Source organism: Gopherus flavomarginatus, chromosome 6 (genome assembly GCF_025201925.1).
Source record: "Gopherus flavomarginatus isolate rGopFla2 chromosome 6, rGopFla2.mat.asm, whole genome shotgun sequence".
NCBI classification, from domain to species: domain Eukaryota; kingdom Metazoa; phylum Chordata; order Testudines; family Testudinidae; genus Gopherus; species Gopherus flavomarginatus.
The window spans coordinates 38,253,208-38,268,137 of record NC_066622.1 but is presented as its reverse complement, the minus strand read 5'-3'; the positions used below and the strand labels follow the sequence as shown (position 1 = coordinate 38,268,137).

Here is a 14,930-nt window from a genome sequence, read left to right as displayed (position 1 = left end):
CAGAGGCTAAGGACACCATCCCTGCCCATCCTGGCTAGTAGCCCTTGATATACCTATCCTTCATGAATTCATCTAGTTCTTTTTTGAACCCTGTTATAGTCTTGGCCTTCACAACATCCTCTGGCAAGGAGTTCCACAGGTTGACTGTGTGTTGTGTGAAAAAATACTGCCTATTAATACTGTTGCCTGTTAATTTAATATGGTGGCCCCTAGTTCTTGTGTTATGAAGGAGTAAATAACACTTCCTTATTTACTTACTCCACACCAGTCATGATTTTATAGACCTTTATCATATTCCCCCTTAGTTGTCTCTTTCCCAAGCTGAAAAGTCCCAGTCTTATTAATCTCTCCTTAGGCAGCAGCCATTCCATACCCTAATAGTTTTTGTTGCCCTTTTATGAACCTTTTCCAATTCCAATATATCTTTTTTGAGATTGGGCGACCACATCTGCATGCAGTATTCAAGATGTGGGCATACCATGAATTTATATTGAGGCAATATAATATTTTCTGTCTTATTATTTATCCTTTTCTTAATGATTCCCTACATTCTGTTTGTTTTTTTGACTGCTGCTGCACATTGAATGGATGTTTTCAGAGAGCTATCCATGATGACTCCAAGATCTCTTTCTTGAGTGGTAACAGCTAATTTAGACCCCATCATTTTATACATATAGTTCAGATTATGTTTTCCAACATGCATTACTTTTCATTTATCAGCATTGAATTTCATCTGCCATTTTGTTGCCTAGTCACACAGTTTTGACAGATCCTTTTGTAGCTCTTCACAGTCTGCCTGGGACTTAACTATCTTGAGTAGTTTTGTATCATCTGCAAATTTTGCCACCTCACTGTTCACCCCTTTTTCCAGATCATTTATGAATATATTAAATAGGACTTGGCCCAATACAAATGCCTAGGGGACAGCACTATTTACCTCTCTCCATTCTGAAAACTATTTATTCCTACCCTTTGTTTCATCTTTTAACAAGTTACTAATCCATGAGAGAACCTTCCCTGTTATCCCATGACTGCTTACTTTGCTTAAGAGCCTTTGGTGAAGGACCTTGTCAAAGGCTTTCTGAAAATCTAAATACATTATATCCACTGGATCCCCCTTATCCACATGCTTGTTTACCCTCTCAGAGAATTCTAGTAGATTGGTGAGGCATGATTTCCCTTTACAAAAACCATGTTGACTATTCCCCAACAAATTATGTTCATCTATGTGTCTGACCATTTTGTTCTTTACTATAGTTTCAACCAGTTTCCCTGGTACTGAAGTCAGGCATACCGGCCTGTAATTGCTGGGGTCACCTTTGGAGCCCTTTTTAAAAATTGGCATCACATTAGCTATCCTCCAGTCATTTGGTACAGAAGCTGATTTACAGTTAGTAATCCTGCAATTTCACATTTGTGTTCCTTAAGAACTCTTGGGTGAATACCATCTGGTCCTGGTAACATATTACTATTTAGTTTATCAATTTGTTCCAAAACCTCCTCTAATGACACCTCAATCTGGGACAGTTCCTCAGATTTGTCACCTAAAAACAATGTCTCAGGTTTGGGAATATCTCTCATATCCTCAACTGTGAAGACCGATGCAAAGAATTCATTTAGTTTCTCCACAATGCCCTTATCGTCCTTGAGTACTCCTTTAGCATCTTGATCGTCCAGTGGCCCCAACAGTTGTTTAGCAGGCTTCCTGCGTCTGATTTACTTAAAAAAAATTGCTATTACTTTTTGAGTCTTTGGCTAGCTATACTTCAAATTCTTTTTCGGCTTTCCTAATTATATTTTTACACTTCATTTGCCAGAGTTTATGCTCCTTTCTATTTTCCTCACTAGGATTTAACTTCCAGTTTTTAAAGGATGCTTTTTTGCCTCTCACTGCTTCTTTTACATTTTTGTTTAGCCATGGTGGCTCTTTTTTGGTTCTTTTACTATGTTTTTTAATTTCAGGTATACATTTAAATTGAGCCTGTATTATGGTGCCTTTAAAATGTTTCCATGCAGCTTGCAGGGATTTTACTTTTGGTGTTGTACCTTTTAATTTCTGTTTAACTAACCTCCTCATTTTTGTGTAGTTCCCCTTTCTGAAATTAAATGCTATAGTGTTGGGCCGCTGTGGTGTTTTCCCCACCACAGGGATGTTAAATTGAATTATATTACGATCACTATTACCAAGTGATCCAGCTATATTTACCTCTTGGACCTGATCCTGTGCTCCACTTAGGACTAAATCAACAATTGTCTCTCCTCTTGTGAGTTCCAGAACTAGCTGCTCCAAGAAGCAGTGAATTAAGGTATCAAAAAACTTTATCTCTGCATCCCATCCTGAGGTGACATGTACCAGTCATTATGGGGATAGTTGAAATCCCTCATTATTACTGAGTTTTTTATTTTAATAGCCTTTCTAATTTCCCTGAGCATTTCATAGTGACTATCACCATCCTGGTCAAGTGGTTGGTAATATGTCCCTACTGCTATATTCTTATAATTTGAGCATGGAATTACTATCTATGGAGATTCTATGCAAAACCATCTGGATCACAAAGGATACAGAAGTATGGTCTTGTGAGATTCTGAAGAATCACTCAGTAAAATATGAGATATGTGTTCTGTTTAAAAGGGCACTGTCATGTAAAAAATGATGTATTTGAAACAAATTGCTCTTCATATAGCAAAAACAGAACTTTATATTAAAATTGGAAGGATTTTAAAATCTAGTTTATTTTTTGTTATTTATGCTGTTGATTTATTTTTCAAATTTTTCTCAGTTTGGTCAATGAAAAGAGATTGGGTCCCAATTCTGCTATCATTGAAGTCACTCATAAAATTTGAATGTATTCTAATGGAAGCAAAATCAGGCTCTTACCCAATTTAATTTTTTAGTCAATCTCTAGGTAATTTAATATTCAGTCTATATTACACTGATTTGCATTTTATACCCACTTTGCACAGTTGTAAATGGCTACACAAGATCAAAGGGCATTGGTGAATCAAGCCCTATGACTTTCAAAATTCATTGACTCTCTTTCAAAGCACCCACTGATGCCAGCTATGTTTAGAGTGTACAAGACCTATGGGATAAGTGAGTGCTGTAGGGCTACACTGTCCTCAGTAATAGGGGATTACAGAGGTACAGACCTGCTCTGGTGTTAAGCAAAATCTCTAAAGATTACATTGTGAATCTACGAGAAACCCTTAGAAGAGGAATACATCTATTATCCATTACTTACGGTCACAGTGAAATATATAAATAAGAAGTCAGCATAGTGCTTACAACTGAGCTGTGAGAAAAACTAGCTGTAACAAGGAAGGAACTGTAATAAACTTGGACATGCCTTATTAAAATAAACTGCATATGAATGATCTGAGAATACGACTCTAAACTATGAGATATGACCAGCAGTTTAATTATCGGCAAATATTGCACATGCCATGTGCGCTTAGTCAAAGACAATCCTAGTCTAATCCAGCAAGTACAATAATCTCTTAAGAAATACACTGCCTTTGGACTGTCCTATTGCTACAATGTAATGTAATTCTTTAAAAATCATACATATGCATTCATTGGATATTATTTACATTGTTCCTAACCAGCAAAAAACTTACATCTATATGTAGAATTTAGAATGGATGCTAAAGTCTAAACAACCATGTAAACCAACATATTTTTTCTGCTTGTGTTTCAACCCCATAAGGCTTCAAGTACTAAAAAAGTGTTCTGAAAAGACAAGATTATGAATGTCCATAATGACCAGCAAAAATTTGTCTCTTTACAGGGCTACATTGCACTTTGCAGTAGTTATCCTTGCTATCATACTAATTTTAGAATTTTCAGGTGCTTGTATATTTTGAGGACCTGTAAATTCAAAACAATAAGAGCAAACTGAACATTACAAACATAAACAGATCCTGGAAATAAATATTACAAAAATAGTTTAGCAATAAAAACAGACAAAGAAATAGAATAAATGAAGGAAAATAAATATTCTGTATGTACATGGGCCTCCAACAGTAAAAAGATTTGAAAATAATGAAGAAGCAAAGTTATTTAGAAAAAATAACTAAACCAACAACTAGCCCACAATCTTATGATTTGCTTGGGTGAGAATGATTTGCTTGAATTAAAAGAATGGGAAGATGGAAATTAAATTATAATGTAATTAATAGAGAGGTATGAGTTCAGATGAGGCATAAGCAGCAGGGGCTTATGAGGTCCTGTTTTTCATGCAATAAAAAGAACTGTGAAATAAAGACAGAAAATATATGATGCAGAAGTAGAATGTCTTTCTTCATGGAATATTTTATGTTTTTCATGAGGCACCAGCAGAAGTTCTTTAAACTGGAGAGTGTGCAACCCATCCAGATGTATTTGCATATCATTCTTTTTTAAACTCCTGGATTCAGAGAGTGGATTGGGTTTGCTATGATCCATAGAATTTTTCTTACATCTGGTAATTAGTTCTGATATTTTGAAAATGTGCAGAATCTTCAAATGGGAAAGTTCTAACACACATTCTTAAACAAAGGTAGCTACAGTATATTCAGTGTAGTGGAATTTGCCTTTCAAATGAGGCAGAGGCACTGAAAGATGTTTTAAACTGATCCTTTTCCATGCCTTTATTTTTATTGCAGGGTTTCTTTCGAAGAACAATCAGGTTAAAGCTAATCTATGACAGATGTGATCTGAATTGTCGCATTTATAAGAAAAGCAGGAATAAATGTCAGTATTGCAGATTTCAGAAATGCCTTGCAGTTGGCATGTCACATAATGGTAAGTACATGAATTGTCAGCACATATTGAAAAATATAATATTTTATCTGAAAAAAATCACAAATTAGATTATTATTTATTATTTATACTGCTAGAGGCCCCAGCCACATTGTGATAGGCACTGCACAAGCATACAGTAGAACCTCAGAGTTATGACCACCAGAGTTATGAACTGACTGGTCAACCAAACTCATCATTTGGAACTGGAGGTATGCAATCAGGCAACAACAGAGATGAAAAAACCAGCAAATACAATACAGTATTGTGTTAAACATAAACTACTAAAAAGATAAAGGGAAAGCATTTTTTTCATTCTTCATGTGCTCATCACTAGTGCAACTGTTTATCTTGCTTTGCTTCACTGTATTACTTCTTGTCTAAATTGTGCTGTATACCTTAACACACCAGCCTTTTGCATTTAGGGCCAAAACGAGTGAGGATTCACCTTAATTCTGGAAAATGTATTCTGTGGAGTGTGGAACTTACCAAAAGTGTGTAAATAATAATAATTTCAATTTGCTGCACAGAACACCTATCCAGATTTGGTAGCATTAATGATAAAGTCTCCTCACACTAGGACATTAGATGTGCATAACTGTAAACCAAGTGGTCACACCCTATTCTTCCTCTTTCTTTCTGGTATGTGTAGAGCTGGCACTGTTGTCCGGAAGGAGTGTGGAATTCCTTTGCACACCCATTCTAGAGTTGCCCTCCCACCACCTAGCTTGACTGCTGCGGTTCCTGATCTTTGAGAGCTTTCTGTAGCCTCTCCATAGGCAAATATAATTGCAAATGTGAATGCCAAACAGCATTTCCTTTTTGTATATCCTCTGGATTTAGGCTATAAAGAAGTGTACAATTTTACAGGTGAACCCTTTACACTATGTAAGCAGATAGCACTGAAATCCTAGCATAGTATGATACTGTTCTGTGGTGCAGGAAAATCTAGAAGGTTCAAAGTCAATTTCTGATTTCCTATGAAAATACTTATTTCAGAATCTTTGAAGGGAGAGAGCCATATCCCATATGAAGATTCTTCACTCTTTTTTCTTGGCAAAGTCAAGTAAAAACAGGAATTAAATGTCATAACATAGAGACTTATGAAATTCTAAGAGTAAAGAATTGCAAACATGACTGGGAAAATAATTTCTCTGTGGTTTTTTTAGGACTTTCATTATTATCAGTATAAAAAAATTAGTGTGCTGTTCCCAAGAGGAAAGCTTAACTGTGGTTTCTGAAGTTAATACACTGAATTCAGTGAATACATTGGTATGGGAAATGTTTTCCTAATGGAAAATATGGTTTTCAAGTTTCTGGGATGCAACAGTAACTCTTAAAAATAAATCTCATTTTGAAAATACTTCTGTGGGTATTTTTATAGTAATTTTACCATGTTCTCTGGGGTTGGGAGGAACCTGCTATTATTATTTTCAAGACATGTGCCAGATACTCTTGTAGATGAGGGATATGGCTTCCATTAATGTCAGTGTGAGCCACGTGCATGTCCAAGGGAGAATTTTGCCAATAGTGTATATTTTCTTCTTAAGGGATATCTTTCTCTGTTTTGCTAGGCACAATATCTTTATACTGATCTGTGGCAGAAGGTCCCCTTGCCATGTATAAATTAAAAAATAGATTTGACAATAAAACATTAAATTTGTGCGTTTAAAGATAAAGCCTCATGCTGTGAGGACATATAGGAATGCAAAACTGGACTGGAAGCCACCACGTACACTGGGCCTCTTTCTGATCTCTTTTGCAACAGTGTATACGGGAGTAATGGCATTGAATTTCTCTGGATTTTATACCCATGTAGAATGCAACTCATTGGGTCTGAAGATTCCAAGCCATGAAGATATTTAGCATCGATATGTTATTGCAAAATATAGAAATAGCTCGCGTTCAGGAGGGGGGATCATAACCACATTTTGTACCATTTGAGTGGAGGTTAAAAAAGTATTCTCATGCTTTGGATGTTGTTTTCCTTTTCTTCTCCATCCGTAATCACTAGACACTGTTTAACCCACAGTTGCTTATCTTATATTGCTATGTATCGCTCATCAGGAGTTCCTGTAATTTCAGTCAGAAGCTTGCTTAAATTTTCTTTCTCACTGAAATTACAGTTTACACAAAGTCAGCTCCTGTAGAGAGAAAAAGAATACATATGGCAACTTCATTTGTAAAGCACTACGTGGCAGCAAGGGGAGGATGAGTATTGTAGCTTTGTCCAGAAAAACAGAGAATAAAAAATAATTTATCTTGATGTGGCATCTTACTCTCATCAGAAAATAGGAACTACAATTAATCGTATCTTTAAAAAAAAGACATTTAATATTTGCAGTCAAGCTGACAATAGGAAATCAGAGCCTTTCCTACTTCAAAATATTCTTTGAAAATAAATATCAAATTATATACAGCTTCCTTCATGTGTCATTTGATATGTTTTTCCCCTATGCCACTGGAATTTAACTCTAAATTAAATTATACATAAATACATTCACATTCATAAAACCATAGGCATATCCAAAAATGGATAGAAGCCTTCAACCTTATTGATCAGCAGAGAAACAGTCTCTTTTATGACACTTTTTCTTGTAATTTTTATGCAAACAGCCTTTATAAAACTTTGATAAAGCATTTCTCCTTGACCAGTTCACAACCAATCAAGCTCACCCAAAATTTCCAATTTATAAAAAAAGAAAAAAGTGACCATTTCTAATGCAACTTCATTTTCCACAAGGCTTTTTGACCTCTCTTTGTAAATTATACATTTTTGAAAGAAGCAGAAACCAAACAAATTAAAATTGGAAGTTGCAAAGAAAAAAATATTTTAAATACAAATAGCAATTTAAAAACTAAAAATAATACTGTAGCACTTTTCATTCACTGATCTCAAAGGAGATCACAAAGTATCATTATCCCAAGCAAAAGAAAATAAGTGAAATGTAAAAGAATTCATCTACTCAAAACAATTAACTGTAAATAAAATCAAAGTTAACTCCTGTGCTACCTATGGACATATCCCTAGGATAATGCAAACACTTGTCCATTTCTGTTAGTAAAGTACCAGGATTTAAAGTAAGGTATTGGTGTCCATTTGTTGAAGATACATAGCCATAAATATATTTAAATATCCTCATTACATCAACAGTATTCTTGCCAGCAAGTTAAAGACGTACGAGCTGGATGAATGGACTATAAGGTGGATAGAAAGCTGGCTAGATCGTCGGGCTCAACGGTTAGTGATCAATGGCTCCATGTCTAGTTGGCAGCCGGTATCAAGTGGAGTGCCCCAAGGGTCGGTCGTGGGGCCAGTTTTGTTCAGTATCTTCATTAATGATCTGGAGGATGTCGTGGATTGCACCTCAGCAAGTTTTCAGATGACACTAAACTGGGAGCAGTGGTAGATACACTGGAGGGTAGGGATAGGATACAGAGGGACCTAGGTGAATTAGAGGATTGGGGCAAAAGAAATCTGATGAGGTTCAACAAGGACAAGTGCAGAGTCCTGCACTTAGGACAGAAGAATCCCATGCACTGCTACAGACTAGGGTCCGAGTGGCTAGGCAGCAATTGTGCTGGAAAGGACCTATGGGTTACAATGGACAAGAAGCTCGATATGAGTCAACAGTGTGCCCTTGTTGCCAAGAAGGCTAACAGCATTTTGGGCTGTATAAGTAGGGGTATTGCCAGCAGGTCGAGGGATGTGATCATTCTCCTCTATTCGGCATTGGTGAGGCCTCATCTGGAGTACTGTGTCCAGTTTTGGGCCCCACACTACAAGAAGGATGTGGAAAAATTGGAAAGAGTCCAGCGAAGGGCAACAAAAATGGTTAGGGGGCTGGACCACATAACTTATGAGGAGAGGCTGAGGGAACTGGGATTATTTAGTCTGCAGAAGAGAAGAATGAGGGGGAATTTGATAGCTGCTTTCAACTACCTGAAAGGGGGTTCCAAAGAGGATGGATCTAAACTGTTCTCAGTGGTAGCAGATGACGGAACAAGGAGTAATGGTCTCAAGTTGCAGTGGGGGAGGTTTAGGTTGGATATTAGGAAAAACTTTTTCTCTAGGAGGGTGGTGAAGCACTGGAATGGGTTACCAAGTGAGGTGGTAGAATCTCCTTCCTTAGAGGTTTTTACGGTCAGGCTTGACAAAGTGCTGGCTGGGATGATTTAGTTGGGGATTGGTCCTTCCTTGAGCAGGGAGTTGGACTAGATGACCTGCTGAGGTCCCTTCCAACCCTGATATTCTATGATTCTATGATTCGAACAGTTTTACCTCAGAACTTTTTAATTCCATGGTGCTGCTAGTTTATTATATATTTTTGCTGGGAAAAATAAACACAATATAAATTGTTCATGACTTTACAAGAGTGAAATACTAATAGGCATGCAGGCTGTCCAGAGGATTCAGGGGGGCCTGGGGCAAAGTTGGGGAGTTGTGGCGCCTATACTCACCCGGTGGCAGTCCGGGTCTTCGGTGGCATTTCGGTGGCAGGGGGCCCTTCAGTCACTCCGCGTCTTCGGCAGCACTGAAGGGCCCCCCGCCGCCGAAATGCTGCCGAAGACCCAGACTGCCACTGGGCCAGGGCTTGCGGGGTCTGGGGCAAATTGCCCCACTTCCCCCCCCCCCGGGTGGCCCTGTAGGCATGTGTTATTTCAACAGAGAGCTGGCAGCATTACACGATGTTATTTTGCAATGAAAATGACTAATATAAGGTCCCGTTCTTTAAACACATACATAAGTAATATCATTGACTTCATGGGACTGCTGCAAGACTAACTACTACTCACGGGAGTCAAGGTTTGCAGGACTGGATCCATATTTAAAAACACCGTAGTATTGCTGTGCTTTAATTTTCTACTGCAGAATCAACAACAGGCTCCTTTCATGAAGCATCTGTACCAACAGTATCTGTGCAGTGACTGATCGTTATATGGGAAAGCTGCCATACATTTTCAAATTAAAAATTGTGTCATACTGGTTTGTATTAATGTTCTTGAACCAATGAGCATTAACCATTCACTGGTACTGGAAGTTCTAGCAAGGTCCTTATTACCAGTATGGTTTCTTTTTCAGTTTTAAAGTAGTGTTATTAGTCTTAACAGTAGTATTATTTGTACAGCTTAATGGCAATTATCCTCTCATAGAAAATCAGTCTCCATTTTGAAATGATCATATTATTTCAATTAAGTTTTTGTTTGCTTGTTAGTTTGTTTTTTTGTTTAAATAACTATATTTATTTCTTCTTAACATACTCATAAACTGACTATAGCTCTGAGACACTGCTCAGTCAGCATGAGAGAGTTTGTTACTTGCCTAAAATAAAAAAAACATGTCCTTAGGAACTAGACAATTTAGGACAACTATGTTGTCTTTTAATCTCAAAATACATGTACACATCCTTAAGTAGTACAAACAAAGGCCTATCTACATACAAGAGAGTGCAAATTTTAGACACTATAAAGGGACCAACTAACCAAAGTATAAGCAGGTTAAATATTGTTTGATCTGATCAAAATATCTGTGGTAAGCAACTCTATTTTAATAAAGTAGGTTTTCCTAGTCTGGATAGACCCTAAAATGTAAGATCAGTTAAGTGACTTTCAGTTGAGATTTGGTGTAAAAATCTTGACACTGAGGGATTATCAAGTAACAAAAATAAAATTAAATCCCATTGTTTAAAATCTTGGAGAAGGGTATGAAAATTTTAGAACTAAGTGAATATTTAATGTAGCCAGGGGAAGTATTATAGTGTCCATTTTTCTTCTACCTTTGTAAAAAAAAAAAGTCTGTATAAAAGGACAACTTTTGCTAGTGAGATTTCAAAATCATTACTGTCATCCTGCAATCCCTGACTCCTGAGAATAGTCTCATTGAAACCAGTGGGACTATTTGTGTAAGTGAAGGATGGGGCCTCAATATTTGTATCCAGTAGAGCTGTATTTCTTAGCCACGCTTTATTGCTGTTATTTTTTAAAGGCAATATCATGCTTCAGGAAGTGAGTTCATAGCATTTTGTCAAGTATCACAGGGGTAGCCGTGTTACTCTGGATCTTCTTCTGCATCCGACGAAGTGGATATTCACCCACGAAAGCTCACGCTCCAATACGTCTGTTAGTCTATAAGGTGCCACAGGATTCTTTGCTACTTTCATAGCATTTGTATCTGATATTCTCAGATTGTTAAGGGTATCATGTGCCTTGTTATGAATGTTTTGTTTACAGTACAGCAATATAGTTTAGGAACAAGGGAATTACCAGAACAGAACATACAGTTTGTCCATCTACTCTGGTATTCTGTTTTCAGTGGTGATTAGCACCTACTCTGGATAGGAAGGTAAAATACCTTCTAAGGTCCTGTTCTTGTGAGTTGCTGAGTATCTCCTGTGAAGATACTCCCACTGAATATCACTCCTATTCTTGTCTCAAGAGGCAGTCCCCACTTTTCAGAATTGGGCTCTTAAATACATCCAGCCAGTGGCACCACATGCACTGTTACTACATTGATGAACACATTATGAATATCAATATCCATATCCTGATGCATGAGTTTCTAACAGTAGATATTTTGTATATGTGATTAATGCTACAACTATTACACACACGACTACTGATTTAAACAAATGTGCTATTCTGATTTTCCTTTGCATCCAAGATCCTTAATTTTAACACCAGTATTGCCTATTTTGCTTTTGGGAGTTAGAAAATGGCCTTTAGTAACCTGCCAGACCTCATTTAAGGTGTATCATCAGTTTATAAATCCTTCTTTAAAAGAGAAGTGAGGGGTAGGGAAATTCGAACTTGTTGGCAAAAGTCCTGAAAAGGCACCAGAGCATTGCAAGACTCTTCTTTGACATGGTGAGGCTCTTGCAAAATGAACAAATATATTTAAAAAGTGGATAAATTAATCATAAAACATAATCCTACTAGTTGTCAGAAGTCTGACACTATTTAAAGCTTATTAAAGGACAAAGGAGACTTTAATGAAAATGTGAATTTCACAACCACTAATCACTCTCGTTCCCTGTTTAAAATGTACAGAGGAATCTCAGAGTTACGAACACCAGAGTTACAAACTGATTGATCAGTCACACACCTTATTTGGAACCAGAAGTATGCAATCAAGCAGCAGCAGAGACACACAAAAAAAGCAAATACAGTACAGTACTGTGTTAAACGTAACCTACTAAAAAGATAAAGGTAAAGTTTAAGAAAAGATTTGACAAGATAAAGAAACTGTTTCCGTACTCATTTCATTTAAATTAAGATGATTAAAAGCAGCATTTTTCTTCTGCTTAGTTAAGTTTCAAAGCGCTATGAAGTCAATGTTCAATTGTAAACTTTTGAAAGAACAACTATAACATTTTGTCCAGAGTTACGAACATTTCAGAGTTACAAACAACCTCCATTCCCATGGTGTTCGTAACTCTGAGGTTCTACTGTATTTTATTCGCTTTTCGTAAGCCTTTCATGCCCCTAGCAAGAGTCTTAAATGTCATGTTGGGTTTGGTTTTCCTTATGACAATTTTTGTGAAGTCATATGGTATAACGTACCTTGTGTATAAAGGCTATCTGTATTATGAGTATTATGTACACAGTATTACACTTTACCTGTAATATAATGAGACTAATTGGACCCGTTTTATTAAATGTGGCCTTGATGACACAATACCAGAACACATCTTCATTCATAGAGCCTACACAAGTGAGACCTAAAGCATTATATAACAATCTAATATGAGGTATCATTGTATAAATACTGTATAAATACATTAACATCTTTGTTATATATATAAACAAATCATTAGTACTGGTCAGTGATTAACAGTAAAGCCAGAAAAACAACATTTCTTATAAAACCTCAGAACATAGAATCAAAACATGTCAAGTCTCCGCTGTGCTACAAAGCTCAAAAATGATGAATACAAGGAAAATCATAATCTGGGAAACTTTAAATGATTCAGGATAAACTACTCTAGCATATTGTCCATAACCTCAGTTTTATGATTCCTGATATAAATAACTCACAATGACAAATAAGTTTCAAGATTTCTTGATACACAAGTAGTATCAGCAGAATATTGTTCAATTATAAAACCGAAGTCCCTGCTTTTAATTACAAGTATTTATTTAAGCACTTTGGACTGAATTCGTCTCTGATATTGTCTCAGTGTTGATTTCAATTGATTTCAATATTCCAGTGACTTTAGTGGATTTTCACTAGGTATGAATCTAAATTCTTTTGTTAGTTTGATGGGTAATTTTTTCTATCACTTGTCTTTACTGTCCATCCACAATTCTAATCTCTTCCAATGAAATTCACTTGTCAGTAGAAGACCCATGCAATCCCCTCCTGCTATAGAGACCTCAATTTTCCCCTTCTCATGTGAGTGTGGGATGGAACAGTCACACAGAAGGGGCTTTGTTCTTCCTGGGCCTGATCCAAAGCCCACTGAAGTCAACAGACTCCCATTGACTTCAGTGGGCCTTGGATCAAGCCATCTGCACTGGGAAGATGGGCTACAGGCCAACTCTCAATGTGCCAGCAAACAAGATGTCTGTTTGGGGCCAGGTGAGGCAAGAAGGCATTGGGTACATTCTTATTCACTTTACAGTATCTGGTAGGTGCAGATCAGGGGTATGGGGGGGGGCAGCAGTCCAAAGACTACAATGAAGTCTGTCCTTAGGTTGATACAAGATAGATTTTGTTCCCACAACCATTACACAAAATATCTACCCCAAACCTGAGTACACATTCTTTATGCAGGGTTTGGGTGTTTCTCCCTGACAGAACTGTGTTAATCTCTTTGAGCCATAATTCACACTGCGTCATTCAGATTCACGTGTGATACTTTTTTTTTTCTGTAAATCTTTTAAAATATGGGATTTTGGAGAAAGCTTTTCCTAAGCTATAAGAAATCAAGAGGATTGGCAATCAAGTGTCACTGGAAACTGTTGCTGGTAGCTGACTAAGTTCATTTACTATCCCTGTGGGGGGAAAAAAGACGTTAATGTGGACTCCACTCCAAAACAAATATAAATTGGCAATTATTCAGATGTTTCCATATGAAGAAATTGTAGGCAGGGGACATATTCAGGAAAAAGTCTAAATATAGCCTGCTTTAAGTGGTCCCTAATGACCTGCTAGGTTCCCTTCCATTCTGATTTTATTCTGAAATGTGAACTCAGGGGACACTCGCAGAGATATGAGATATGCAGCATGTTTCTCTTGGTGATGGATTTTACTGCAAGGGAACTGTGATGGAAATGTGAGAGCAAACAAGCCACCTCTAGCATGAAGTGAGAGTCAGTCAGTGATACAGGTGTTAAATGGCTTTCATATGCTTTTGGGTCATCAGAGATTATTTTGAGTTTATGAAAGTGCTATTTTTGGCCCAACAACGCCAGTGTAAAAAGGAGTATTCCATGTTTCTCATAACAGGAAAGAGGCAAACATAATCCAAAGGAAGTGTCCCCAGTTTAGCCATTTGGAAGTACTAAGCTAATAATGTTTTTTACCTTTAAAGGGAGAAGATATTGACAATTGGAAAATCTTTATTTATAGGGTTTTTTTTAACCTGTTCCTAAACCAAGACCACAAACTTTTTTCTTTGTTTTCTTTTGGGGGGCGAGGGGGTGGGGGCAATGACTTTTTCACTTTGATGCTCTTTCTATCTTATTTTCTTAAAGGTCATGTAGATTTAATTCCATTTACTGAAATCTATATATTGTAAAAAATAGTCTGTTAGGAAACATATCTTACTGGCTTCTTTGAAAGATTTTTCAGAATCATTGCCCATGTGTGTAAACAGTCTTTGGAATGGCACGCACTTATAAATTGTAAAGATGTGTGCCTTACATCTGAGTTGGGTAGTTGTGAATAGGTAAGTCCTTCGCCACTCTGTCAATACAGCACACATACAGACAGAGTTAACATTTAAATCTCACCCCTCTAGGGGTTTCCTTTATTATTAACTTAAGGCCAACTAGCAACCTTTTGTCAAGCTGCCTTCTAAAATTGCTGTTTCTAGAGATTTTACATGAAAGACTTCCTGTCTGACCCCTTAATTCCTCTCAGAATAACATTTTATAGTACTTTGTATATTAATCACTATATAGATATTAACTACTTGATTCTAACAAC

General features: G+C 36.9%; 1 protein-coding gene across 3 annotated transcripts in view; it reads left to right on the top strand.

Moving 5' to 3' along the window:
• Positions 1 to 14,930, top strand: part of PPARG (peroxisome proliferator activated receptor gamma) — a 112,856-nt gene that overhangs the window by 71,833 nt on the left and 26,093 nt on the right. For all 3 annotated transcript variants that reach the window (XM_050957834.1, XM_050957832.1, XM_050957835.1), the window contains one exon: positions 4,645 to 4,783. In XM_050957834.1, coding sequence (XP_050813791.1) covers positions 4,645 to 4,783 — 139 coding nt within the window. The remainder of the gene's footprint in view (positions 1 to 4,644; positions 4,784 to 14,930) is intronic.